Source organism: Hypoxylon trugodes (genome assembly GCF_022578975.1).
Source record: "Hypoxylon trugodes strain CBS 135444 unplaced genomic scaffold F4822scaffold_7, whole genome shotgun sequence".
Classification (NCBI taxonomy): Eukaryota; Fungi; Ascomycota; class Sordariomycetes; order Xylariales; family Hypoxylaceae; genus Hypoxylon; species Hypoxylon trugodes.
The window spans coordinates 1,001,048-1,026,587 of record NW_026250022.1 but is presented as its reverse complement, the minus strand read 5'-3'; the positions used below and the strand labels follow the sequence as shown (position 1 = coordinate 1,026,587).

The 25,540-nt window shown below is 46.6% G+C and overlaps 10 protein-coding genes across 10 annotated transcripts; 5 read left to right on the top strand and 5 right to left on the bottom strand.

Moving 5' to 3' along the window:
- The first annotated feature begins 571 nt into the window (after positions 1-571).
- Positions 572-2,084, top strand: F4822DRAFT_313347 (glutathione-dependent formaldehyde-activating enzyme). Its single transcript, XM_051455363.1, has 5 exons — positions 572-1,091; positions 1,155-1,247; positions 1,307-1,362; positions 1,425-1,623; positions 1,678-2,084. The coding sequence occupies exons 1-5, from the start codon at positions 867-869 to the stop codon at positions 1,996-1,998; spliced, it is 894 nt and encodes a 297-aa protein (XP_051312132.1). The 5' UTR covers positions 572-866; the 3' UTR covers positions 1,999-2,084.
- On the bottom strand, positions 2,085-3,993 carry F4822DRAFT_313337 (GRF zinc finger domain-containing protein). The gene has a single exon (XM_051455362.1). It carries the CDS (start codon positions 3,470-3,472, stop codon positions 2,171-2,173), a length of 1,302 nt encoding a protein of 433 aa, XP_051312131.1. The 5' UTR covers positions 3,473-3,993; the 3' UTR covers positions 2,085-2,170.
- F4822DRAFT_409788 (uncharacterized protein) lies at positions 3,941-8,581 on the bottom strand. Its single transcript, XM_051458693.1, has 8 exons — positions 8,424-8,581; positions 8,313-8,368; positions 7,998-8,265; positions 7,883-7,939; positions 7,551-7,832; positions 7,291-7,496; positions 6,436-7,227; positions 3,941-6,372 (listed from the first exon to the last, which is right to left on the bottom strand). Exons 1-8 carry the CDS (start codon positions 8,508-8,510, stop codon positions 4,002-4,004), a joined length of 4,119 nt encoding a protein of 1,372 aa, XP_051312130.1. The 5' UTR covers positions 8,511-8,581; the 3' UTR covers positions 3,941-4,001.
- On the top strand, positions 8,263-8,992 carry F4822DRAFT_313402 (uncharacterized protein). Its single transcript, XM_051455364.1, has one exon. The coding sequence runs from the start codon at positions 8,540-8,542 to the stop codon at positions 8,942-8,944; it is 405 nt and encodes a 134-aa protein (XP_051312129.1). The 5' UTR covers positions 8,263-8,539; the 3' UTR covers positions 8,945-8,992.
- Positions 8,993-9,759: 767 nt separating this feature from the next.
- On the top strand, positions 9,760-11,273 carry F4822DRAFT_313316 (peroxisomal targeting signal 2 receptor). Its single transcript, XM_051455361.1, has 3 exons — positions 9,760-10,000; positions 10,066-10,291; positions 10,350-11,273. The coding sequence occupies exons 1-3, from the start codon at positions 9,828-9,830 to the stop codon at positions 11,007-11,009; spliced, it is 1,059 nt and encodes a 352-aa protein (XP_051312128.1). The 5' UTR covers positions 9,760-9,827; the 3' UTR covers positions 11,010-11,273.
- A 66-nt stretch (positions 11,274-11,339) lies between these two features.
- F4822DRAFT_409737 (ATP-dependent RNA helicase mss116) lies at positions 11,340-13,969 on the bottom strand. The gene is made up of 2 exons (XM_051458692.1): positions 13,450-13,969; positions 11,340-13,397 (listed from the first exon to the last, which is right to left on the bottom strand). Exons 1-2 carry the CDS (start codon positions 13,815-13,817, stop codon positions 11,750-11,752), a joined length of 2,016 nt encoding a protein of 671 aa, XP_051312127.1. The 5' UTR covers positions 13,818-13,969; the 3' UTR covers positions 11,340-11,749.
- Positions 13,970-15,124: 1,155 nt separating this feature from the next.
- On the top strand, positions 15,125-16,690 carry F4822DRAFT_313256 (uncharacterized protein). Its single transcript, XM_051455359.1, has 3 exons — positions 15,125-15,588; positions 15,657-16,088; positions 16,240-16,690. The coding sequence occupies exons 1-3, from the start codon at positions 15,255-15,257 to the stop codon at positions 16,371-16,373; spliced, it is 900 nt and encodes a 299-aa protein (XP_051312126.1). The 5' UTR covers positions 15,125-15,254; the 3' UTR covers positions 16,374-16,690.
- On the bottom strand, positions 16,548-17,509 carry F4822DRAFT_313246 (uncharacterized protein). Its single transcript, XM_051455358.1, has 2 exons — positions 17,064-17,509; positions 16,548-16,998 (listed from the first exon to the last, which is right to left on the bottom strand). The coding sequence occupies exons 1-2, from the start codon at positions 17,334-17,336 to the stop codon at positions 16,693-16,695; spliced, it is 579 nt and encodes a 192-aa protein (XP_051312125.1). The 5' UTR covers positions 17,337-17,509; the 3' UTR covers positions 16,548-16,692.
- Positions 17,510-18,519: 1,010 nt separating this feature from the next.
- F4822DRAFT_313224 (putative SMC2 protein) lies at positions 18,520-22,627 on the top strand. The gene is made up of 5 exons (XM_051455356.1): positions 18,520-18,677; positions 18,728-18,768; positions 18,824-18,944; positions 18,999-22,087; positions 22,154-22,627. The coding sequence occupies exons 1-5, from the start codon at positions 18,651-18,653 to the stop codon at positions 22,416-22,418; spliced, it is 3,543 nt and encodes a 1,180-aa protein (XP_051312124.1). The 5' UTR covers positions 18,520-18,650; the 3' UTR covers positions 22,419-22,627.
- Positions 22,628-23,141: 514 nt separating this feature from the next.
- Positions 23,142-25,133, bottom strand: F4822DRAFT_313238 (uncharacterized protein). The gene is made up of 4 exons (XM_051455357.1): positions 24,009-25,133; positions 23,784-23,931; positions 23,617-23,728; positions 23,142-23,523 (listed from the first exon to the last, which is right to left on the bottom strand). Exons 1-4 carry the CDS (start codon positions 24,894-24,896, stop codon positions 23,289-23,291), a joined length of 1,383 nt encoding a protein of 460 aa, XP_051312123.1. The 5' UTR covers positions 24,897-25,133; the 3' UTR covers positions 23,142-23,288.
- Between the last annotated feature and the right edge of the window lie 407 nt (positions 25,134-25,540).

The following is a 25,540-nucleotide window of genomic DNA, read 5'->3' as shown; positions in this document are numbered from 1 at the left end:
TTGGCAGCCAACGGTCGCATGTGTCAGGCCTTTCACCAAAACCCGTTTTGTTTGGTTACTGACGATCTCCTCCCCCAGTCCCTTAGTATCATTTTATTGACGGGCAATTCTTTCGTTGTCACGAATTCCCCACCAACTGAGGGGCAAATGACAATTCAGATCCGAATAAAATCGATGATTCTTGCGACGCGTTTCTTCGACATTCGTTAATTACCTCGGAAGATATGTATACAAATTACATTAGGTGTTGGTATCTCCTTTCGAAATAGGGACATGTTTGCGAGCTACGGATGGGGATGTACCTAGGTATATATCAATGCAATGAGAACTTCATTGCGTGATTTTCCATACTGAATGACTCATCCGGCCAGGTCAGGCAGTCACCTGATGACGCGCGAAACATCCTCGCATCGCGTTCAAGCAAATCGCGAGAGTATACATTTTCGACGATATCGTTTCAATCACACATACTCGATGTAACCCGACGTACATCACTTATTACGGGACGCATTACTGATAGCAACCGCGCCGCCCGAAAAAAACGGAGGGTAAGACGTCTTTATGTAGTAACCACTTTATAAACGTCACCGTCCGAACATCGTCGCATAAACTTGGAGAGACTATCTCGGGAGGCGGTCTAACCGCGATGCAGCTCCCTCCAAGGATTTTCAGCTTCTCCAATGTAAGCCTGCGGCCCTCGGCCTTTTAGAGATGCCGAATACTTCAGGCAGCTTTTTGATATACGTAGTGTTTATTAATCCAGTGAACCCCTTCTATAAGAATCCTTCCTGTAAGCTGAGACTCTTGGTTTCATTAACAATCAACCCCTCAAACTGTTGACCTTTTTTTCTCAATTCTGAATCAAAATGGCTGAAGAATTCAAGACGTACCGTGGCAGCTGCCATTGTGGTGATTACATTTATGAAATCAAATTAGGACTGGACTTCAAGGCGACTAAGTGCAATTGTAGCTCATGCTACAAGAAGGGCGGTTTGTGGGTTATACCCAAGCAGGATGAGATTCATTGGGTGGAAGGTGGCGTCGATACCTTGACAAGCTACACATTCGGAGAGAAGACATTCCACCACAAGGTTAGAATAATTAACAAGACTAGATTGTATAACTCGGCTGTGCTAACATGAGAGTGGAAATAGTTCTGCCCCGGCTGCGGAGCTCAGCTCTGCATTGTGGGGACCATGGAAGTTCCGAAGCCAGGTGAACCGTATAATCCTACGACCGTTTTCAATGTATGTATTCAACTTTCCTAGATATTGAAGACATAAGCGAATAACTGACATGCTCCCAGGTTCGAAGTTTCCAGTATGGCCAAGTTGGCGACGTATGGACTCTGGAGACAAAGACGTGAGTTGCTCATAACTACTCTAATCCCTAGAAGTATCTGGGAATTGACCAAAGACATCTAGTCTCGATGGCAAAAGCTACAGAAAACCATATGAGCCAGCCAAATTCACAGGGCCTGAACCAGAGGCTGCCACTGAGGGAGCAAAGATATACACTGGTAGCTGCCACTGCGGTGCCATTAGATTGGCATTGAAAATGAAGCCTCTCGACAAGACGTCCGACGAGCGAATCATGGACTGCAACTGCAGCATCTGCAACAGGGTAAGCGTCCACACTACCCAAATAGCGAAACCCATTGTGCTAACTCAGTCGCAGCACGGATCCACATGGATGTACCCCAAGAAAGATCAAGTAGTAATCGAGGGCGAAGACAACCTCGGGGTTTACCTATTCAACACCAAACTATTCGGAAAAACGTTCTGCAAGATATGCGGTATTCCGATACACAACCAACCGCAGCCCATCACGGAAGAGCAGTTCAATAACTTGCCAGAGGGCCACCGCAAGTGGCTTAAGAGTGGACAGGACCTGATGCCCATTAACTTGAGAACTATCGACGGTTTGGATGTTGACGATCTAAATGTAGTACACTATGATGGGTACAATAAGAACCCGCCACGCTACGTCGAGCCCTAGATTTTGAGTGCATCTGGGTAGTAAATGAGGGGAGCGTGAGTCCGAACGTTGGTGAGTAACGAGGATGTTGTACTCCTGTAGAGTCGAAAAAAAAGTCTTCACTAGGTTATATCAATCGCAATGAGAAGTAGTGATAACCATCGTTCTTGTCATTATTGACAACGTCGCCACTCTACGTGACCTTGTGCCGAGTTTTATCCCAACTAGGATTCCCATTATCATCAAAATCTGCCCATTGGAAAAAGGAACAATTTTCCTTGCCAGGCGCGTTTCCATGATGACACATCCAGAAATACTTTCCATGGTTTTCTTTTTTCCTCTGCACAACCCTCAATATTGCAGGAATACGACATTTACACCTTGGCGTAAACTTGGGGTGAAAACTCGATTTGTAATCGCGATATGTGATGTTGATCCTCCGGTTACCCGCGATTGGGTGGGGGTCAATCGCTTGAGCAGCAGCAATGCTGTGCTTCCACTCCTCCTGCATCTCAGCATGCATGACTAAGAGAGAATTATGAGGTAGGTGGATGGAAATCTGCCCTTCTGCGTCTGAATCATCGGTGGGATTATTGTCGGAATCCTTTGGTACAATCCGCCTGACACGGAATTCCCGCGCCACCCCAAGAGATAAAGAACCTATCACAGCCCTAGGGCCTATATATGTAGGCTGATCACTGTGATACCCTAGGTTCTCTTGGGGGCCATTGTAACAATTGACGAAAGCGCAGTTTGGTAACCATTGATCTGGCGACTGATACTTCAGCTTTCGTCCTCCGGGATATCGAGTTTTCATGCGGGTTTGAATTTCCTTGTTTACCGCTTCTTGAACTATTGGTCTGGCGCGTAGGAGTTGAGGGGTAAGGCATCGGATATCTGTTAATGCAGCGCCATTGTAATAATAATCGTGTTTCTGGGTATTGACCTCGGCTGCTGATCCCACGTAGAAGCCGGAAGTGTGAGGACTTTGGACAACATTGTCGAATAACTTAAAGGAAGCCTTCTCGAATGAAGCTGCTTCATCCAGCAATTCCTTGAGAAGATCATTTGCTAAATCGGGCGGTAGAAAATTATGAACGATGCTGCAAGGTGTGTTTTCAGCTATATCCTCGGGATCGTATAAATGAAGAGTTGCCCCTTTCTTAGAAAGCAGCTTTGCTTTCTTAGGTGACAAGGGTCGTTCTTCGGATGAAGACTTGGGGGTAAAGAGCTTCAGCGAAGTTTGGTATCCGACAGTGGTGGCGTTTCGTTGCTTTTTAGAAGCACCAGGTCGATCATCGGCTAGAGAAGCGGAAGCTGCCTGAACGGATCCATCATGTGCTAAGAGCGCTTCCAGCAAGGCTTCCTGGCTGATGTTAGAGTGTAGCGACGAAAGAATCATTAACTTTACATCCGTTGACTCGTTGTCATCAACTAGAAGTATGTCTTCCTCGCCGGATGACTTTCGCTTGGTTCTTTTTAAGAATGTATCCATGATAGATCATGGGGTGGCCCGGAAATCTCCAAATAGACCCCGGTAATATATGGGATCGTGCATGAACTGTGTGTTTGTTTTGATTGGCCAGAGCTCTAGATAAATATGGGACAGTCTAGCAACTCCAATGGGCACTATATAAAAAGGTACATCATAATGGAAGGAAAAGCTAGGCTGCTAGGTTGCTATAGGTAACTAGAACAGGGCATAACTTACATGTAGGAAGCAACATTGAATATATAAGTGTTACATTGTTGTAAAAAGTCAAAAACCAATAGGCCTTTTTATTTAGTTGGATCTTAAATACGGTTATGCTCCGCTCCGTGACTCACCGTTTTAAGTGGCACTTGCTATGGAATTGACCGTTAAACTCAGACAACCTCCAACCTAACCAATTAAATCAACGTGATTTCCTCTTGCTGATATATGTGACCAAGCTCCACCATAAGTTCTCCTTGCATCATTCCGGGTACGAAACTATGAAACTTAGTTAGCTTCGCAATGAGTAGTTCGATGGTCTTAAAAGAGCCTACCATTCATCAATGAGGTGGTAATTATTCCGGTTTTGACGCGGTCGTAGAATATACGGTGTCTTCCCTCCGAAGAGCACTACTACGCGATCCCCCTTCTCTGCTTCAAGCGGTACTAATCCCTCGAAGCCTCTTTCTTTCGTCTTACACCATCGGCGAAGCTCTGCAAAACGTTGAAGGTTATATTTCTGCGCATATCCGACAGGCAAGTCTCGAGGTTCGGTCAATGTATCTACGATGAAGCCTTGCAAATGCAGCTTGTCCGGCCGTTCGAATTGAGGAGGTGCCCAATCAGCGCATCCTGCATTGAACGTGTGTTTTATATCGCCCATCAATTCGTCAATCAGGAGCGGTAGCGGATACACATTGTCAGGATCTTGGGAAAACTGGCTCGCCCAGGACGGACAGGCATCATTGTCCCCCTTCCGTCTCAAAATAGAAAAAATACCAAGGTTCCTTTCTGAATTGATGACGCCAACGCAGAATCTAGCGCAAAGCTCTTGAATGGATTCATTGTACCTCCGGGGGCGGTCAACTTCACTATACCTACATGGGTAATCACTTTCGTCGTCATTTAGAGAAAAATGTGACGGGGACATGATACCTTGTAGCGAGCAAAATCGATGCGTCGGGAAATACATCTTAAAAAATCGAGCTAGAAAAAGAGCTGTGGCGGCCCTGGCATTATTGTCAAAATGCAGGGTGCGCAGATGGAATAGGTTCTTGGCCAAGGTCAATCCATACGAGTGGAGCAGATGCGATCGGTTGCATTTCGATCCAGTAGAAAGGGGCATGGCGTTCTCGATGCAATTGGCGATGGCTTCGAGACTTGTAGATAATTTATCCATGATTTCATACGGTAAAGTGCGACTTCCGTACTGGAGTGCAATGGCTCGAGCCGAAACGTATTCCTTCACCACCCACATGTCCAACCACCATTCATGCTTGGACGGATCGAACAGCATGCTGATGCTCCTGAATGGATCATGGTCGTCACTGATATCTAGGACGTTCCGAAGCGCGCTGATATTCGCTTCCGAGTCATTTGCTAGCACCGCGCCAACGCTCAACAAAACGTCTAAGGCCCAATAATCCTCCTTATCGGCTCTATCAAAACAGATCGTGGCTCGAGATGCTCGGGAAAATATCGAGGGCACGAATTTAACCTGATATTCTACCTCTTGTGGATCATTGTGGTTGATACAGGTACTATCCACCCACAATATGCAACATTCAATCTTTCCTCTCCTGATAGCGCGTAGATTGCTGGCCAGAGTTGGTTGTATCTGGTAGGGCCTACCAGATAACCAAATATGGGATTGCAACATATTCCGCTCCCCCCAAGTATATGACATTCCCCAACTGTACGACATTGCTTCATATTTCGGTGGCGAGCGCGAGCCTAATGAGACCGTCTCTAGGGCGCATCTGATCATGGCAAAATCGTACCGGCTAGGATATAATCGAAGTAGACGAATTTCTTTCTTTCCAGGAGATAACGGGGTATGCCATATTGGCTCAAGGTCTTCCTTAGCCCGCGACTCGGGATACTCCTCAGAGAAGTAGGGGTTTTGCAATGAGCTCATAATATCGTGGATTGTCCATGAGACTGCCAAACCGCTCAATAAAGTCTCCAATGGAATGGGAAGACGCAACTCTAGTGACGATAAGTCCCGAATACTAAAAATCCTTCCCGGATCATTATGATGGCGTATGACTCTTTCAAAAAGCTCCGACGCACGCAATTCATCTTTACTATTTGGCACATCATTCTCGGCGACTGCATGTAGAGCCCACGAGTCCCAAGCATACGATCTAAGTAGGTAGTATAGAGCCCGCTTTGTTAAGGTGTTAGTTTCGCATAAGTAGGCGATACAACTCCTTGAGAGCCATCGGTGTAACTCCACTGGACTAAGTCGGGATTTACCTAAAATTTCCCATGCATTTTCATTACGGAGCAAATATTCTCTCACAGAAAAGTGTGCCAGCAGAGCATGGTGCTTGCCTCGCCGAAAATCGTTTGGATGTTTGGGACGTACGTCCGGCTCTAGTATAATAAGGCCTGGCAGTAGACCGAGTATGTCGCGAGCATCTAGAGCCTGCTCAATGTCGATACAATAGTTTTGGTCGAAAGAGATCTTACAGGCTTCGATAAGCTCTTCAATCAACAGCGGGTGATGAGCTGAAGTAAGCCAACGTAGAGCTATAGCTGCGACCTTCTTCTCCGGCTCTTCTCCAATTCCATTAAGAATAACATCGTATGTTTCGTTGAGCGTTGACGGCAAGGTACGAAGAATGTGAGTGATATTTTTCTGGAACAATGCACCCGATTTCAACAATCTCTCAAGCTGCAGAGCAGTCCATCGGAACCTATATGAATAATTAGCGATACGAGATTGAAGCTGGTGCAAATTGAACGAAGTTCCCCCTTACATCGACTGGTCGGGTCCCGCTAAGGCGGAAATAACCTGTTTTTGTACATTTTCGTCAAGTTCCTTCAGCCTAGTACGTCTTCTTAACTCATTTTTGATGTATATTTCTATGTCACCCCTCACTCTGTCCGACGGAATTGGCAATACTTTCCAATGGAGATCAAGGGCGAGTAAGATATCATCCTCACTGCGTGAAGTCGCAAGCACATGCAAATTCTCCAGGCCCCATGTGCTGATATCGCTTAGGTGTTGTAATAGATCTAGGCGCGACGGGCCACGCTGGGCCTCATCAATCCCGTCTATCAGAATTTTCACGTGTTGTAAGGGGCGTTCTGAGATGATCTTCTCAATTACTCCCGCCAACTGGCCGTTTGTTGGGGGGATAATCCCCTCATTGTTCTTCTGAAAGAGCTTCCGCAAATGATCTGATATTGGGTCGGCGATAGAAAGCTGAGTGGCGACAGCACGAAGAAATGCGTTGAGATTAAGTCCTGTATTTGTGGTGGATGAAAAGAAGAACGCGATAACGAGATTACTGCTGGACGGATCATCACGACATTGATCCTCAATCGCTCTTAGCAGAGTAGTCTTTCCACAACCAACCATACCATGCAATAGAATGAACTTGTTCTTTCCATTGTTCCACGATCGCAGGAGCTTACCTTCTAGGAACCAGAGATTGGTTCCGGGCTCACCGTGGACGTCTCTCGGTGGTCGGCTCGATATCTTAGGATAATCTAACCAAGCCAGAATCTTATCGCGCTCTCTATCGTCCGGTTGTATCTTATCCACCCTGTATGATTTACTAGATTAGATGTATGTTTTAATAAGTGAAGACGGCGGTTGGGGGGCTGACTCGAGAAGCAGCTTCAGCCGTTGCTCATGGTCCTGGACTTGTTCTGCTGTCCCAATTGCAGATATTTCTGCATGTAATCGAGAAAACACTTTCAAATACGAAGGATCTTCGGAGCTGGGGAATTGGCACATCGTTTTATGGTCCCCATCTAGACGAATTACCGTCTCCTTGGATTTATTTAGTCGCGTAGAACCCTCCTCGACAACCTTCCTCTATTAATTTAGAACTAAGGTACAGACGGGTCGTAAAGCTCAACATACCTTTATACCATTATAATTCCTCCCCTCATAGAACGTAGTAATCGTGAACCCTTCAGAAATCTCTACGAATAAAGCATCTATCTCGATTAGAGGTGATGACCAAAGTTTCAACTCTTTTAAGATGTCGCCATTTTCAGTCGTGGTGATCGCTTCACCGAATCTAAGAAGGAACCCCGGCAGTGAGCGTGCGCCTTGGTGGGGTGTTCCAAAGAAACACAAATGTATGACACTATATAGTAGGTCGCCCCACTGCTTCTGCCTTGCATGGGCGATATGTAGAGCCTATAAGCATATGAGACACTACCACTTTAACGGCGGACAACGGCCAATACCTTCTTGATTACGATACCACCTAGACTGTGGCCTATCAATATCAATGGCCTGTGTCTCTATCAATTATGTTAACTCATGCCCGTTCTCGGGGATATGGGTCTTGCAAACACGCACTGCGTTTTCATTCCGTCTTTTATCCTTGAGTGCCGATAGAAACTCTTCCGCAAATTCGAAGGATCGCGCCGAGGGCGCGCTTGTGAAGATATTGGCATTATATTCAAAGGTCATGACTCGAGCGGTCTTAGAGTCGTTAGGTCCGTTGGCGAAATCCACAGGAGGGCCTTTGAGCTGTTTTGGAAGAAAGTCCCGTAGCCACATCTGACCATTCTCGGAAGACCATGTCTTGAATGCATCTCCTCCTAATCCATGGACTGCAACAATACTTCTCGAGTCAGTAGCGCCTAAAGTGAGAAGTGAACATACGCATACTCAACGTCTGCCTCAAAAGTTTGTGGTGTGAGGATTCGCAACCCTAGAGTATCTTTCTTAGGACAAGTAAGCAAGAATTCAAGTTATTACTTCGCGGTGAATCCTCCATACTGGTATTTCTGGGAGGTCGTTTGACCGGCATGGCTTGCTAGACCTAGCGCGGAACAAGCTCTTTGCTGGGAGAAGCCAGGTTAGCATCGTATGAAAATACGTACCTTATACCGCAAATGAAAGGAAACAGATTTGTTTTTTCATTATTCTTCCATTTTTTTTATCTGTTAGACCCAAGTGCCCACAATCAAGCAGGCAACGACACAATCTATATTTGTTGGACTCGGCTCTTGCTGACTGCTGACCGCTTCTCCTTTGAAAATCAACCATATTTCACGATCGCCATATCCATGGGTAAACCTGAGCAGTCATGTCATGATAAATCAAGCCCCCAAGGGATTGAGATAGACCCCATATTCCCCACTCTTAAGTCCGATGTCCTGAGGTTGTCCTCATCATCGGAGCATTTAATACCGGGAATAGGACGGCTCAGCATTGGCGCCCCGAGTCACCCAGGGGCTTGCTCTAGCGAGAGGATCCGTGAATGCCTAGGTACCACTGGCGAACACACCGAGCTGTAGTATCGATGGTTAAAAGGGGTGTTATTTTCGGTGTAGATCCTAAGCGAATATAATTAGCATAAGTACTAGTAAGGGCCTTGCAAATGATGATGTGTTCTCTTCCAGTGTCTCCGACCATGAAATTCACCTTTAAATCTTTGATAATAGTACCTTTGCCTCGATGGGGGTCGAGATAACCGAAAAGAAACCGCCTGACATAATCTTTTCTGTCCTGTTGCTTGTCTTTGCGCTCGTCCTCAGTTTGTACTCACCCTTGAAGTACTAGAATATTGTCATGCTGAAATCGCTGCGAGAGAAGGACAAGGCAATCAGAAATAGACAAATTAACCAGTACAGTTTGCTGTCCTCGTAACCAGTAAACAAAAAGATGAACATTTTATCGCGATTCGCAATCGAGAAGGAAAGTGATCACAATAGGTGTTCGGGGTTGTGTTCCCGAGGGTTGCAAAACATAGTCATCAGCTTATGCCGACACTGTGGACGAGCTAGACTTAACCGACTAGGCCGATGATGAGTTGAGGATTAGTCTACTTCATCGATAGACGAATGAAGAGAACTTATCCGTATCTGTAACCAATTCTAAATACCATCCTGCTCGATTTTGGCCGTCATCTGGGCGCGATATGAACTTACTATTCCAAGTTAAATAAAGAGGCTGGCGGAAACATAACGGGCTATAAGTTCTTATCGATAACTCGGCTCTCTCTTGGTTACACAAAATACCCCCACCAATACCGTAGCCGAGGCCCCACGTCTTGGCACTCAATCCGTTCGTCATAGCCCCGGAGCTTTGTATCTCTTATCTGTAAGCTACTAATACATGTGCTTCTCTAAAACCGTGGTCTACGAGCCATCAATCCAAATTCACCACTGACCCAAAAGCATGGCGTCGATGCTTGAGTTCCGCACGCCGGGCTGGAACCCTTACGCCGTAAAGTACTCGCCGTACTACGACTCGCGCATCGCTGTCGCATCCGCTGCTAATTATGGTATCGTGGGGAACGGGCGCGTGTTCTGCCTCGGGCTGGGGCCGCAGGGTGTGCAGATCGAGAAGACGTGAGCATTAAATATGTACGGTATAATTATTTCGTGAATTGTGAACTAAGATAGTCCTCATATAGATTTGATACGAACGATGCCCAATATGACCTCGCCTGGTCCGAAATTAACGAGAACCAGCTACTGGTCGCATGCGGCGATGGCTCGATAAAGCTCTACGATTTGAATGTAAACGAATTCCCAGTGATGAACTTCCACGAACACAAGCGAGAAACATTTTCAGTAGCATGGAGTCCCGTTACCAAAGACACCTTCGCATCTAGTTCCTGGGACGGAACCATTAAAATCGTATGTAATACCCCCATCGCAAGACCCTACCTAGTAAACAGCTAATAAGCCTGCGCAGTGGTCGCCAGCCAGCAAAGACTCCCTCCAAACCCTACCCGTCGGGACCTGCACCTACAGCACATCCTACTGCCCCTCAAACCCATACCTAATCTCCGCCGTATCCTCCGACTCACACCTTCGCATCTTCGACCTACGCACACCAGCTGGCGCGCAATACCACCTAATAACCAAAATCCCCGTGCACATCCCCTCCCCGGTCCCTCCGCCTATACAAGGCCCCGCCCCTCCCGCCGCGCCCGGCGAGATATTAACACATGATTGGAACAAGTACAACCACACCGTAATAGCAACAGGTGGTGTCGATAAAGTGATCCGCACCTTTGATATACGGAACCCGGCTGCGGGGCCCGCGTCTGTGATGATGGGGCATGAATACGCGATTCGAAGACTGGCTTGGAGTCCGCATGCTAGTGATATTTTGATAAGTGGGAGTTACGATATGACGGTCCGGTTATGGACCGATGGATCCACCATGCCAGCACAGCAGGAATCCCCCGTAAAAGCGGGAATCCAACTCGGTGTTATGAACCGACATACTGAGTTCGTGACGGGTGTTGATTGGTGTTTATTTGGTGTAGGCGGGTGGGTAGCTACGGTGGGATGGGATGAGAGGGTATTATTGTGGGATGCGAATAGGATGTTGCAAGGGCAAGCATAGCTGTCCAACCTCATTGTTTGAAAATAGTAGAAAATGGTGAATTGGGGATATCAAGAGAACGTAGGATGGCGCTCTGTATATGGGAGTCTTGCATTGGGAGGCGTTCGGGGAGGTAGTGGGGAATCGTTACTGATACCAACTATACTTGAGATGGCATATATATTGACTTAGATGGAATATAGGACTATTTCTCGGCTTCATATTAATTTCCCCTGTCGCTCATGTGCCTTTCAGGACCGTATCATGAAGAGTCAGGCACATAAGTCATCAAGGTAATAAGATCTTATAAGCACTCGCTCAATTCACTTTAAGTTATAAGTGGAGAAATAATTCATCGAATTAGATCGTATTGTGGTTCAAGTACTTTTCATTCTTCATTACGATTCCTCTTTTACTATAGTACAAAAAAGTCGAGATTTCCGTACCATTCGGTCCCCTTTTCGAGAGACCACCGACGCCTTGTATCATTCCATACATAAAACGTAGAACCAAGCAAGAGGACCTTTGACTCCGATTAACAACCCCTCGCAAATGCAGATCTGTCCGGTGACACGCAAGTCAGCTTGTATATCCGTATGGCGCCGCCTATTCTAAGCCGTGTGCTAGCAGTGCTATGTCACACAGCTCAGCACCTTTTGACACATGTACAATTTGGAAGAACCAACTTCCAGGGTGAAATAGTACAGGATGAAGTAGCAAGACGGCTACTTCAATAATCGTAAACTGGCGTCATTGTATCATTAGAATGATGTGCTAAAACTCTCCCTCGGGCGGTCTCGACCACCCCGACGATCGTTACCACCCCGGCGGTCATTACCGAAGTTTTGAGATCGGCCACGGAAGTTGTTATTACCTCCCCCGAAAGAGGATCTGGAGCCGAATCCACTACCGCGGGAGGATCCGAATTGATTTGACCCCCTGCTTTGGTAGCCGGACGATCGGAATCCCCCAAAACCTTCATCTTCTTCATTGGAACCAAATCCACGATTGCCTTGGTTGTGCAAAATCCTTACACCTGGTACACCTGAGAGACCGCGCGTCTGGACTGCGCGAGGCGGGAGGCCTGGCTGCTGCTCCCAGCCAAGACCTTTAAGACACCAATTGTTTAGCAGCTGAACAACATCTTCGGCCTGTAACGACCTTCCGAATTTTTGGCCCAGTAGAGAGGAGTAAACGGCTTCGAAAACATGTCGCGGAGCTCTATTATACGCGTTCGATATTTCGTCGAAATATTTGGCCACTTGTGGGGAGGCCTCTTCGCCCCCCCCTAATGTGTGTGATGCGGCTTCGAAGGTACGAACTGGCTTGATGGGTAAACCAGGTAGACGCTTTCGCGCTTCGTCGACTTCAACCTCGGCCAAAATCAACCACCCTTCTCCATCGTTGCCAGCACGACCTGTTCGGCCGACACGGTGGATATACTGATCCCTGTCTGGGGGGAGGCCGACTTGAATGACGTGTGTCACGTTAGGGAAATCCATTCCTCTTGCGGTGACATCTGAAGAAATAAGGATACCGCTCTGGGCACGGCGGAAACTATCTGCACTCCTTGTACGCTGGCCTTGGGTGAGTTTCGAATGGATATCAAATATTGGAATGCCGTCGTACCCGCGTCCTAGAGATGTGGCCTTGAAAACGAGGTTGGCGAACTGGACAGTGGCGGTATTGGAGAAGAAGATGATTGCCTTGAACGGACGCGCCCCAGGCTTTGCCCTAGCCTTGTCGATGAGTTCAAGGATGGTGGGGAACCAGTTCTCATAACTCTGCACGGGGATGAGGTGTTGGGGGACCTTCTCATGGGTTGGGGTTTCATCGGGATTGATGGTTTGCACAAACTCGAAATCATGAGTCTTCACCAGGCTTTTAGCTAGATGAACAACGTCCCGGGGAATCGTAGCAGAGAATAAAAGAGTCTGTCGATCAACCTGATTGATCGGCGGGAGAAGACCTATGATGTTGCGAATATCGTCCGAGAAACCAACATCCAACATACGGTCGGCCTCATCTAGTACAAAGGCCTGGATCTTTGGCGCCGCAACTCCAGTGTTAGGATCTGTCATAATATCCTGAAGTCTACCTGGAGTCGCAACAAGAACGTGGCAACCCTCACGCTGCATCCTCCAAAGAGCTTCTCTCTTCTGGGTCCCGCCAACGGCCGTCTGGACGATAACTCCAGTGTGACGAGCTAGTTTCTTTGCCTCGACAGCAATTTGTTCGGCAAGCTCGCGAGTCGGAGATAAAATAATGGCACGAATATCGTCTGGTCTAGACCTCTGGATGGTCCTGGCCGGTCTCGACACAAGTGTAGGATCGGCTGTTATAATGCGCTGGAAGACTGGTATGAGAAAACCTAAGGTCTTACCTGTTCCAGTCTTTGCTTGGGCAACGCTATAACAGTTAATAACTGATGAGATAGAGGTTATGGAGTCTCAAAACTTACAGATCGGTTCCCTTTAGTGCGGGATTGATAGTCAATGACTGAACCTCGGTCATCGTTTTATACCCCATATCCACTGTAATAGCCCGTACTATCCGTTCGTCGACACCCAATTTAGATAAATCTTCGAATTCAGTGATATCGTATAGCGCAGCCGGAGTGTCTTCACTCTGTATCGGTGCGGCGGATTCATGCGAGTAGAGCCGACTTGTAATATGTTTAAGGGGAATTGAATGTAATTCCGGCTGTGTCCATCTTTGGTACGATGCTATGAGTTGTCGAGGACGAATTTGTCGCGATGTTAAGGTGGAGAGTTGACGACGGGCCAAATTACCCAGGCGGGCATGCCGCTGTACGGTAGACTTGAACATGACGGCTGTAAGGTAAATACTACTTCATAAGAATTGAAAATTGTGTATGAAGAAGCCGTCTCATGCGCACACGACCTTATAAGAGAAAATTGAGGGCGCGTGCTGGAGGCGATTTGAATCTTTTTCGTCCTCGAAATTTTTTTTGGAACTGGGTCCAAAAGCAAGGGTATGGGTTCTTATCAAGTGGGTCTAGTCTATCTATACCGGAACGGATTAATCTATAACTGTTACCCCTCCACCAATTGACGTTATCCACTCCGATACTTTAATGCTCCGATATCTTTCCTCATCCATTTAATATCTCATGAGATGAGAGGTTGCTGAAATGTTGCTCAATTGGTTTTACTCTTCCTCCTTTTTAACCCGGCATATCTTTACATCCATTGCGATTCAAGCGAGAACCAAACTTACGACGCATCTAGGACGTATAATAATGGTTCTCCTGATTGATTTGGTAGAATGTGAATATATTATCTCGATCTCATCTTTGGCTCAAGATGCCCGAATAGAAATTGTTACGCATCTTGAAGTACCTAGGTACCTGTTGTAGCGAAGTCTAGAAGGTGTAAGTTTTGAGCTAATAGACCTAAACCGACGGGGATTGAAATCACACGGTACTTAGGTACGTACCTAAGTAGATTGATAGTAGCACCCGTGTTTTCTTCGCCTCAATCCGATTTTTGCATTTCGATACATCGGTGCCTACCTACGTATGTCTTCCAGGGACCTAGATCCTCACCACTTCCACCTAATCAAGGCGTAGGTTCAAAACGGCGAACTGTTACAGACTGAAATTTTATTTTTCTGAGGCTCATTAAATATATTGTTCCTATTAGTCTTGCATCAGACAATTGCTATATTCCATCGTATGATGCATGTCTATGTCCATCTATCTTCTTTTTTCTTCTTCCTTTTCGTTTTACTTTTTTTATTTTCTTCAGGTGGTTGGGTTGGGTTGCATGTGAAAGTCGGCTATCTCCACATCACACGAAACGCCTCTTATGTATAAGTGGACTTAGTGAGTGGACCTCGTGCTTGAATCCGGTGGGCAGGGTGGACAGAGTGGGCTCTACGGCAGCAACTACCAGTAAGCACCATGAATCTGACAAAGGGAAGGGACCCTTGGACATTTTCACACGCGCGGGCATAGATAAACGTAAAGTCTAGAATTAACATGGGTGGCGGCTCTAAAGTGAACTTTCTTCTCACCTTGGCTGAATTTCAACTTCTTCCACCATTGGATAAATACATTAATTCTGATTTCCTCGCTATGACGATCCCAAGCTCCTACATATGTACAGGGTGACAACTCTGGAGTTTGCATCTTTCAACAAATACAACTCAACTCCCTTATAGTAAACTAAAGGGAAAAAGAATGAACGAGAAATAGAACGAATACAGACAGACGGGAAGAGTAGAGGGGGAACAACTCCTAAAATGATTAGAGAAATCATAATGGAGCAAGATATGTCTATTGTCGTATTCAACATGTTACCGACATCAGTTCAATCTCGACTACCAGCCCTCCAGTCACTTCGCAGATCTACAAGCTTTTCTATCTTATCCTCTCGGCGACCTCCCATTCCTCCCCGAAAGGAGGTAGATCCTGTTATGATCGCAAGTGAGGATGAGAGTTCCGTCGTCGAGTTACAGGCATGCACAGTAGCAAGCACTGCTGCTACCAGGTATGAAGACAAGCAAAAGTCTTCCGGGCCCGACATTTGTAGCTCGGGCGTGAGCTCGGGCGTGAAATGGAGGTACGCCGCGCAAGGTATGGGCCTCCCCAACTTCTTTTCCCCAGCAAGTCGGATAGGTTATTAATCCACCTGCACTACGTAGGAACCTACTTGCAACATTCCGCTTCTCAAGAAACAGTGGATTCGGCTTTTGCGAGGAAGTCGTATATTGACGGCGTAGCGTATATGCTGCGGGCACTTCCAGATGATTTGGATGACTACGAAACCAACATTATCCGACAAGCTCTACCGGAGTCGTGCGCGCAAGTAGAGATGCATAATCAGATTGAAGGAGGCCTGAATAAATCTGGGTGGCAGCCATCTGATAGAGCGAGGTCGATTTTGCACTCCAGCGTCCAGGGATTTGTTACGGTCCTCGTCCTCTTAGGCTATATTATCCTGTCGTTCTTGGCGGCCGTCATTCGCGTTGGAGCCCACTATGAACGTCAATACAATATCTCGCAACACATCGTTACCAGTGGCTTTGGTTTCGCTACTGCTATAGGGAAGCAGAGCGGTGCTCTGAGTGAGAAATGTGAGTGAACTTTTGAAGTTGTTCGCATACCTTATCCTTGCCCTTCTTTTCGAGGTTATTCTAGTCTCGTTCCAGCCCGCAAAATAGAGGCTACGCCCGCATTTCTTGCGAAATTTTTGGTAATTATGAGTACTAACGGCATATGTTCTAGTCTCCGCATTCAGCGAAGGAAAAATCGGCAAGGTTTTGACCGATCTTACGGCTTGGGCTCTGGAGAATGTTGCCGCTGGCGTTCAAGATGGCATTGGGCAAGGTCTGATTTTGATCGAACAGAGGCGAAAATGATATGATATGAGAAATGATTGGTCTCTGCATTTTCTGCCCGGTTGGCACGGCGTAAGGATAGAAGCATAACTGGGAATGACAAGCATCATGGAATCGATATAGAAACGTATTAGATATAGAGGAGCAGGGACTTGGCTATACACATAGATGGCGAATATGTCGACGATACTATTGTTCATTGAATGATATTGCAAGATATTCCAAAACACCGCTGGTTCGAGTAGGCCGACTTGAGTACAAAAACTCCAAATATACAGTTCACATGCGACTCGGATTCCGCGTCATTAAACCGATCCTGCAGTCTCGCGCATTTTTTACATCATTGTGCCTTTTCCGCTGTTGCTTTCTCAGCTGCAATCCTGGCCTCCATTTTCTTCCTTGCTGCCAGAATCATTTCGTCTCGTCTTCGTTGTAAGGACGCTTGCCTCTCATCGCGATTGGAACTCCATGCTTTCGTCTTCTTCGCGGCCTCGGCCTCCTCACTAGCATTGATCTTCTCTTTCAGATTGTATCTAGTAATCAAGTCCGGCTCGGAGGGCTTTGACGGCGTTTTGAAGGGTTGCGTTTGGGCCGAAGATGGGGACGGAGATGTTGGGAGAGGCGGAGGTTGGAAAGTAACAGGGGGCTGAAGAGTCAAAGAGTTAGTATGACCGGAGATATCGCATTGGTGAAGTAGCTGAGAGAGCTTACCGTCTCTATTCGCCCTGATAATATCCTTTCCGTAGTTGCCGCTATATTCCCTCCATTGCGATGCAAATCCCACAATATAGTCCTCCGATCAACCTGTGGAAACATCTGTTGTATCCTCTCTACAGCGGCCTCCCTGGCGCGCGACGCCGATTGGGGATCTCGTTGCGGTCGTGGTGCTTGGGTTGTCGATGAGAAGAATAGGTATCGAATGATGAGGCCGCCGAGGACAACTATTAGGATTAGGGAAGTAAGAGACACTTGTTCGTCCGCCATTTTTGTTTCTGTGGTCTTAGCCGGAGCTATTCATGTAACTGGTCACACGTATAATGTTGGCTCGCTGTCTCAAAATTTTATATTATTAGAATATTTTGACATGTGGATAATAGGAAGTTTATAGGGTGTGGCTGTCGGATTGAGATGAGGAATGACGTTTGGAGGTCAACTCGATTCGGTTTTACAGTGGCTGTTCAATTAACTGGGACTCTAGAAGTCGCGTGCGGATCTAAAGAGAGTAGCAGAGTAATATGGAATGCTACCGGAGCATAACCTGGGCAATAAGGTTCCACACCTAGCTGAATTTGGAGCCTTAACGCCTCCCTGATAATTACCGAAGTACTTGTCTACATGTACTTTGGTACTTGGTGTAGAATCATATGCGTCCTCCTATTAGAGAACTTATCCTTCGAAATTTGAAGATCTGTTGGGAAAATGATGCTAGCAAAAGTGCTTTTCCATTGCTCGATGTCTCAGGTCTTATACATCTACATACGTAGGAAGATAATTGACTCAGTAGTACAAACATGTCGCAGAATCGCGGATACGTACATATGTACACAGACAGATACAATGGCTTGGCTTGACTGATCGCAGAATTGATCTTACCTGAATATTACACCATTGTTTTCTCTACAACCTTGAGCAAGCCAGGGAGAGTAGTGAAAAAGTTCGCACCACCTGGAAGCAGTGTAATACCAGGGACACGGTGGAGGCTATCATGCGCAAGCACAGAGGATGAGCCCCCTCGATGCAAAAATAAGAATAATCACGATTGAGCCCAAGTAGGACTCTTTCAGAGATTAAACTGAAAAGAACAGATACTACACTTGATCTAAGCCAAAAGGCTATTAAAAGAGGTTAGCAAATCCATCTACGATCGGGATATTTCGGGGTTGCGGTGACATACCAAAGAGAGCTGAAGAAGGAAAAGAAAAAGAAATTCGAAGCTCTAAGCTGCGCTACGATTTAGATGTAGACACTAGAAAGCGGTGAGTGGGGCAGATACATTCTGCCATTTTCTGCCGCCTTTCAGGGTGGTCATTGCAAGTAGTACATACCTACCCCACGTTGCGGCACCCTCATTACTTCCATGGGAGGGTTCCACTATTATGAACGCAAGAGCCAATAAGAAAATAAGAATCCCTCCGTTTGTTTTTGTTGACCCTAATCGCGTCGGCAACGGATTTTTAATTGTATACAATCAATCAATTAAGGTAGCGACTCACCGCAGCGACTTCTAATGCGAACAAACAACCGTAGATACCCAACAGCACCTAATATTTACACACGGATGCGGTCGCATATGCCAATATGAGGGTTACGGAGGTGATTATAGACGTATGTATAGTCTAATCCAATATAGTAATTGCCACTGACTTATTTGAAAGGGCTTCAAATCCTACGCCGTGAGAACGGTCATCTCAGGATGGTAAGTAAACAATGATACACCGCTACGTCGCATAGCAAAAACTGATGTCGCATAGGGATGAGAGCTTCAACTCCATTACCGGCTTGAACGGTAGTGGTAAATCCAATATTCTAGATGCCATTTGCTTCGTCTTAGGTATCACGAATATGACCACCGTTCGAGCACAAAATCTCCAGGTACAGAGACCAACCTACCATACGATATAAATAGTACCTAACAATCGCGCATAGGATCTTATATACAAACGAGGTCAAGCCGGCGTTACGAAAGCGAGCGTTACGATCGTATTCGACAATAGAGACAAGCATAAATCTCCCATCGGTTTCGAAGAATATGCGACAATTAGCGTCACCAGACAAATCGTCCTAGGTGGAACCTCGAAATATCTAATAAATGGCCACCGAGCGCAGCAACAGACCGTTCAAAACCTCTTCCAATCGGTACAACTCAACATAAATAATCCCAACTTTCTTATCATGCAAGGTCGAATCACCAAGGTGTTAAACATGAAGGCGGTTGAGATCCTGGCCATGATCGAAGAAGCTGCCGGCACAAGGATGTTCGAGGACCGAAGAGACAAAGCTCTCAAAACCATGGCTAAGAAGGAGATGAAATTGCAAGAGATCACCGAGTTACTCCGCGACGAGATCGAACCCAAGCTTGAGAAGTTGCGGACGGAGAAACGAGCTTTCTTAGATTTCCAACAGACACAAAACGACCTAGAGCGCTTAACAAGAGTGGTAGTCGCGCATGATTATATAAAATATCAAGAGAGGCTACAGCAATCTGCGACAGACCTCGAGAACAAAAAGCAACGGCAAAAGGATCTCGAAGAGTCGGCGACGAGGCTCAAGAGCGAAATATCCCATCTTGAGGAGGATGTTAAGAGAGTGAAGGCGCAAAGAGACAAGGAATTAAGAAAAGGAGGGAAAGCCCAAGCATTAGAGGACGATGTGAAAAAGCATTCCAATGAGCTGGTCCGACTTGCTACGGTGGTAGACTTGAAGAAGTCTAGTAAAGCCGAGGAAGAAGAAAAGAAAACCGCTGTACAGAAGAGTGTTGCTGAGCTAGAGGCGACGCTGAAGGAGAAAACGATAGCCTATGAGAAGAATAAGGCCAAATACGATGCAGCGAAAGAAGAAAACGAGAAGCAAAGCCAGGAAGCCGAGTCGAAAGAAGAATTACTCCAGACGTTACAAACTGGTGTCGCATCCAAGGAAGGACAAGAAAGCGGTTATCAAGGCCAACTACAAGATGCCAGAAATCGAGTGGCGGCGGCTGCTACTGAACAGGAGCAAGCCAAGATTAAAATCGCCCATCTTGAAAAGCGAATCAAAGAGGAAGAACCCCGAGCGAAGAAAGCCAAAGAGCAAAACGCAGGCCTACTAAAAGAATTGGAGGGCCTTAAGACTCAATCACAGAAACTTGAGGCTCAACTCGCGAAACTCGGTTTCGAACCAGGCCAGGAAGAAGAGATGTATAAGCAAGAATCATCGCTACAGCAGACGATCAGAGGCTTGCGCCAAGAAGCAGATTCTTTAAAGCGCAGAGTTGCAAACATTGACTTCAACTACGCTGACCCAACCCCCAACTTCGACCGCTCCAAGGTTAAGGGATTAGTCGCCCAGCTTTTCACTCTCGACAAAGAGCACACTAAAGCTGGTACTGCTTTAGAGATCTGCGCTGGTGGTCGTTTGTACAACGTTGTGGTGGACAGCGAAGTGACAGGTACACAACTATTACAGGGCGGCAAATTGCGTAAGAGGGTCACCATCATTCCGCTAAACAAGATCGCTACAATCAAAGCCTCGGCACAAACGATTGCTACAGCCCAAAATATCGCGCCTGGCAAGGTCAATTTGGCTTTGTCGCTCATAGGCTACGACGATGAAGTGTCCGCAGCGATGGAGCATGTCTTTGCCAATACCTTAATTTGCGAGGATGCCGAAACTGCGAAGAGGGTGACTTTTGATTCTAACGTTCAAATGAGAAGTATTACCCTCGAAGGTGATGCATACGATCCTTCGGGTACACTTTCAGGTGGAAGCGCGCCCACTTCTAGCGGCGTGCTAGTCACATTGCAAAAATTGAACGAAATCAACCGCCAGCTCAGGGAAGCGGAGGGTTCTCTACGTGATCTTCAAGTCAAGATTTCGCGGGAAAAGTCTAAGCTTGACCAGGCTCGCAAGATTAAGCAGGACCTCGATCTCAAGGCACACGAAACTAAGCTTGCTGAGGAGCAAATTAGCGGCAACTCATCATCCTCAATTATCCAAGAGGTAGAGAATATGAAGGAGACTATCGTACAACTCAAAAACGAAAGTGCCGAAGCTAAGAAGAGGCAAGCTGAAGCTAGTGCAGACGTCAAGAGGATAGAGAAGGATATGAAGGACTTCGAGAATAACAAGGACTCGAAGCTCGTTGAGCTCCAATCTTCACTCGACAAGCTGAGAGCAACATTGGCTAAGAACTCCACCGCAGTCAAATCCCTACAGAAAGAACTACAAAGTGCTCAGCTTGACTCAGAGCAAGTCTCGGGTGATCTTGCCGCCGCAAGAGAACAGTTACAGGAGGTCGAGCTGGCCATTAAGTCACAGCAAGAGGAAATTGAGGACCTTGTCAAGAAACAGTCAAAGCTACAAGATACCCACGATCTTGCCCAAGCAGAACTTGATGATGAAAGGGCCAAATTAACAGGTTTTGACGATGAGTTGCATGCACTTGAAGAGGCAATTAGATCAAAGAACGGACGAATTGCCGAAGAAGGTCTAGAAAAGCAAAAGCTTGGTCACACAGTCGACAAATTCCACAAGGAGCAACAGCACGCAGTACAATCTGTGGCGAACATGGAGAAGGAATTCGATTGGATCGCCGAAGAGAAAGACAACTTCGGTCGCACAGGAACGCCGTACGACTTCAAAGGCCAAAACATCGCAGAGTGCAAGGCTACGCTAAAGACACTCACGGACCGCTTCCAAGGCATGAAGAAAAAGATCAATCCTAAGGTCATGAACATGATCGATAGCGTCGAGAAAAAGGAGGGGTCGCTTAAGCACATGATGAAGACTGTTATCCGCGACAAGCGCAAGATCGAAGAGACTATTATTAGTCTCGACGATTACAAGAAGAAAGCTCTCTTGCAGACCTGGGAGAAGGTCAACGGTGACTTTGGTCAGATTTTCTCAGAGCTTTTGCCTGGTGGCAGTTTCGCGAAGCTGGATCCGCCTGAGGGCAAGACGATCAATGAGGGTCTAGAGGTCAAGGTGTGTCTTGGTAAGGTGTGGAAGCAGAGCTTGACGGAATTAAGTGGTGGTCAACGGTAAGTCTTGATTCTTTTCCTTTCATTTGTTCCGTCTTATTCGATGCTAACTACGGCGATTAATAGATCACTGGTGGCTTTGTCTCTCATTATGGCTTTGCTACAATTCAAGCCAGCACCCATGTACATTCTAGACGAAGTGGACGCCGCGCTGGATCTGTCGCATACGCAAAATATCGGTCGTCTCATCAAGACACGCTTCAAGGGCTCTCAGTTCATCGTCGTCTCTCTAAAAGACGGCATGTTCCAGAACGCTAACCGTATCTTCCGCACCCGCTTCAGCGAAAATACGAGTATGGTGCAAGCACTTACAGCTGCGGACTTCAAGTAATTAGATACCTAACCTAACGTAATTGAATTCTCAATACCCCAAAAATCCTCCTGGAAATAGCTGAGGGAGGTGGAGATGGGCGCAGGCGTGGGGGAAGGGATGTCTTCGGGTTGCCTTTGTTGGTTAATGCGCGTTTGCCGCGTGCGTAATGTGCGGGCAGACAGAAAATGCGTGCGTGATGAGAAAAATGAGGGAAATATTGGTCTGCTAGCTATTCTTTTTCATTTTTATTTTTTTCTTCCAATGACGATTGCATGACCGACCGTAGAGCATTACTCGTTACGTCGTTTGGTGGTGGTGAGGGAGGGAAATTTCCAATCCGGAGGGATGGCGGGAGGAATGGAATTGAATCGAAATGAACGGGATGGTATACACCGTGGTTCGTATGGGTTACGGGCGCCTATGAAGTATGGATAGATGGAGGGATGGATGTGTGTGCCTGTCTATATTCTCCGATTGAGGATGGATGGATGGAGTGATGGATTGGCAGGGCAGGTCCATGTGTTTTTTTTGTTCCTTTTTCGAGCGGGTTTTTTTCTGTTTTCTAGTCGCCCGGTTTGTGTATATTCAGGTTGATCATGACTGGCGATCACATGCTTCCTTGGGGTTAAGGTAAATGAACAAATCCGGGTATCGCACGCATTTTCCACTTTACTATTTTCTATGCACTCGGAGGTGTATTATGATCCGCATTCATGATCTTCATTCGTTGATTGCGTTTGTTTTTACATGGGGGTATTGAACGGATTGATACACTTCTAGCTTCTAAGTGTTGCTATCTTTCTTACACTAGCCACTCCCAGTTTTTCTATTTGTTACAAGGTAGGTATTTATACATTAAGATGGTAAAAGAGACACGAGTGGTTCCCACTACTGTTTGATATACACATGCTCTCCCCTTTCTTCGACTTCGAGGGTCATGCCAACTGCGATCCAAGCTTCGCGATCTTCACCTAGGCTGGCGTCGAATAGAGGGGTAAGCTGCATGCCCAGACAGCCGTTCAGCGGCGCCCCTTCGTCCACGGCTCGCTTTCCTCTGAGCGATTTGTCAGGTTCGCTCGGATGGCGGAAACCGGTGGCTGGGTCGACATTGGGCATTTTGCATCTGAAGGAATGTTAGTCTATACGCGGCAAATTCACATTTTTCGAGATATTATGGGAAAAAGAAGTCGAGCTGTAAGTATAAGGGTCCACTAACCTAACCGTCCTGCACGAAACGTGGAACACGGCGTCATTATACAGGCCTGAGTTTCCCGGCTTGAACCGAACCTGCTTCCACGTCTCCTCATCATAAACCGGGGCGCCGGAGACTAAAAGCACGTGTTAGATGACAGGTAATGTAGGAACTGAGAGGGGGGTCTCCACCAGGGTGGTATCCCGATGTAGTTAGTTGGGACTCACCAATGATGTTCGGTCGGAATCTGATAACGTCGAGCTCCTTGAGGTTCTCATCTTTAGGTACTTCTGAGCTGAACTGTTGAACGCTGCTCAGATTCACTAAATGGAGGGGATACTAGACGCGGCGTTAGTATTGCAAGGATAAGCTTCCGTTATAGACAAGGCTCAATGCGGGGTTGATAGTAGACATACAGCATCCTGGAAGCCCGTAACGGGTTGGTAGCCCGCATCTTCCTTGGTCGGAGCACACCGATAAACTTCACGTAAGGAAGCCGGGTCAAGCCGAAATAGGCCGAGCTTGTTGCTGACGCCTAAGTAACGTTGCAATTCTTTAGGCAATTCCTTCTCCATGTTCAGGGCGTTGATCGTGTCTTTCCAGATCTTGACATCCTCGAACGTGAAGCCGTTCTCCTTAATCTCGGCTTCCGATGGAAAGTCTACCGGTAACAGTATTTCTACCTCTGGCTCAGCAGCACGGCCTCTATTGAGCTTGGCTGTGATAGTCGACCAGATTCCGCGCCATCCGTCCTCTTTCCAGGGGAACCGGAGGATTAGGAACGCCTCGGTGGATTTCATTGACTGCTTGCGTAGTTTCATCTCATCCGGTAACCAAAGATCGACGGTGACATTAGCCAGCCTAGCGAACTGTCGTTGCGTGATGAATTCCCATTTGTGCTTTGATTTCTCCTCATCCGTCGAATCCACAGCCACAGGAAAAGGGCTCTTGAGCTGAGCGAACGTGAACAGGCGGTCGAACTGGAGCCCCGTCGGGAATACTTTGCTCCTCGTCAATTCGATACCCTTGCATGATTTGACTGGGTAGATGACCAAGCTCCGGACCTTCGCTGGCTCGCCAGCTACCGGCCCATGTTCGGCTGAGAATTGTTTCTTTAAGTTGCTCCTTGCTCCTTCAACTCCGGCCTTTGTGTGTGTCTGAACTAGCGCATCGCTCTTTTGTAGCCCGACTGGGGGCAAAATCACAACTACCGGTATTAAGAAGGCACATATAGTAACCATTAAGAGAAACATGCCGCCGGCATCGACATTGAATGTCGACAGCAAGGATAGATCTTGATCCATGGCGACACGTGGGATTACTAGTAAGTGACGGGTCTTGGCTTGAGAATATTATGATGCTACTTGACCAGCAAGGAGCCTCTTAAACTTCCGAAGAGTCTAAGGTAAAAAGGTATAATATCATGCAAGAATAATAAAATGAAAATCGTTATCAAGTCTTAAGAGTTGAAGTTGAAAAGAAGAAAAGAGTGTTTCAAAAATGGTTGCATCGTCAATAATTCAAAACGAAACATCTGAGACGTCGAAGGGGTAAATGGACTCATCGAGAGCTTGTCACGTGGTTTTTAGGTCTCATAGCGCTATGATATAAGTCACGTGCTTGAGTTAGATGATGTAAGGCTTGTGCCAAGTATTCCGTAAGTCACTAAAGAAGTCACTAAAGTCCACTAACAATTAATTCAGCCCTCTTGGCTTGCATATCCTTCAGCGAGATCGCAATCATTTAGAATACTTTTCTATTTCTAGAATCAAATAAATGAAAGATTCATAGATCCCAGTGAATAGAAGGATCGTGCAGCGATTCTTTATATTATTTCTATTATAGGTAGTGTCCGCGATAGTCTTACACCGAAGTTATATTAACCCAAAGACAACTGACGGTGAGCTCGGTACTAGCTAGATCGAGAATCCTTTCTAACCTACCAAAG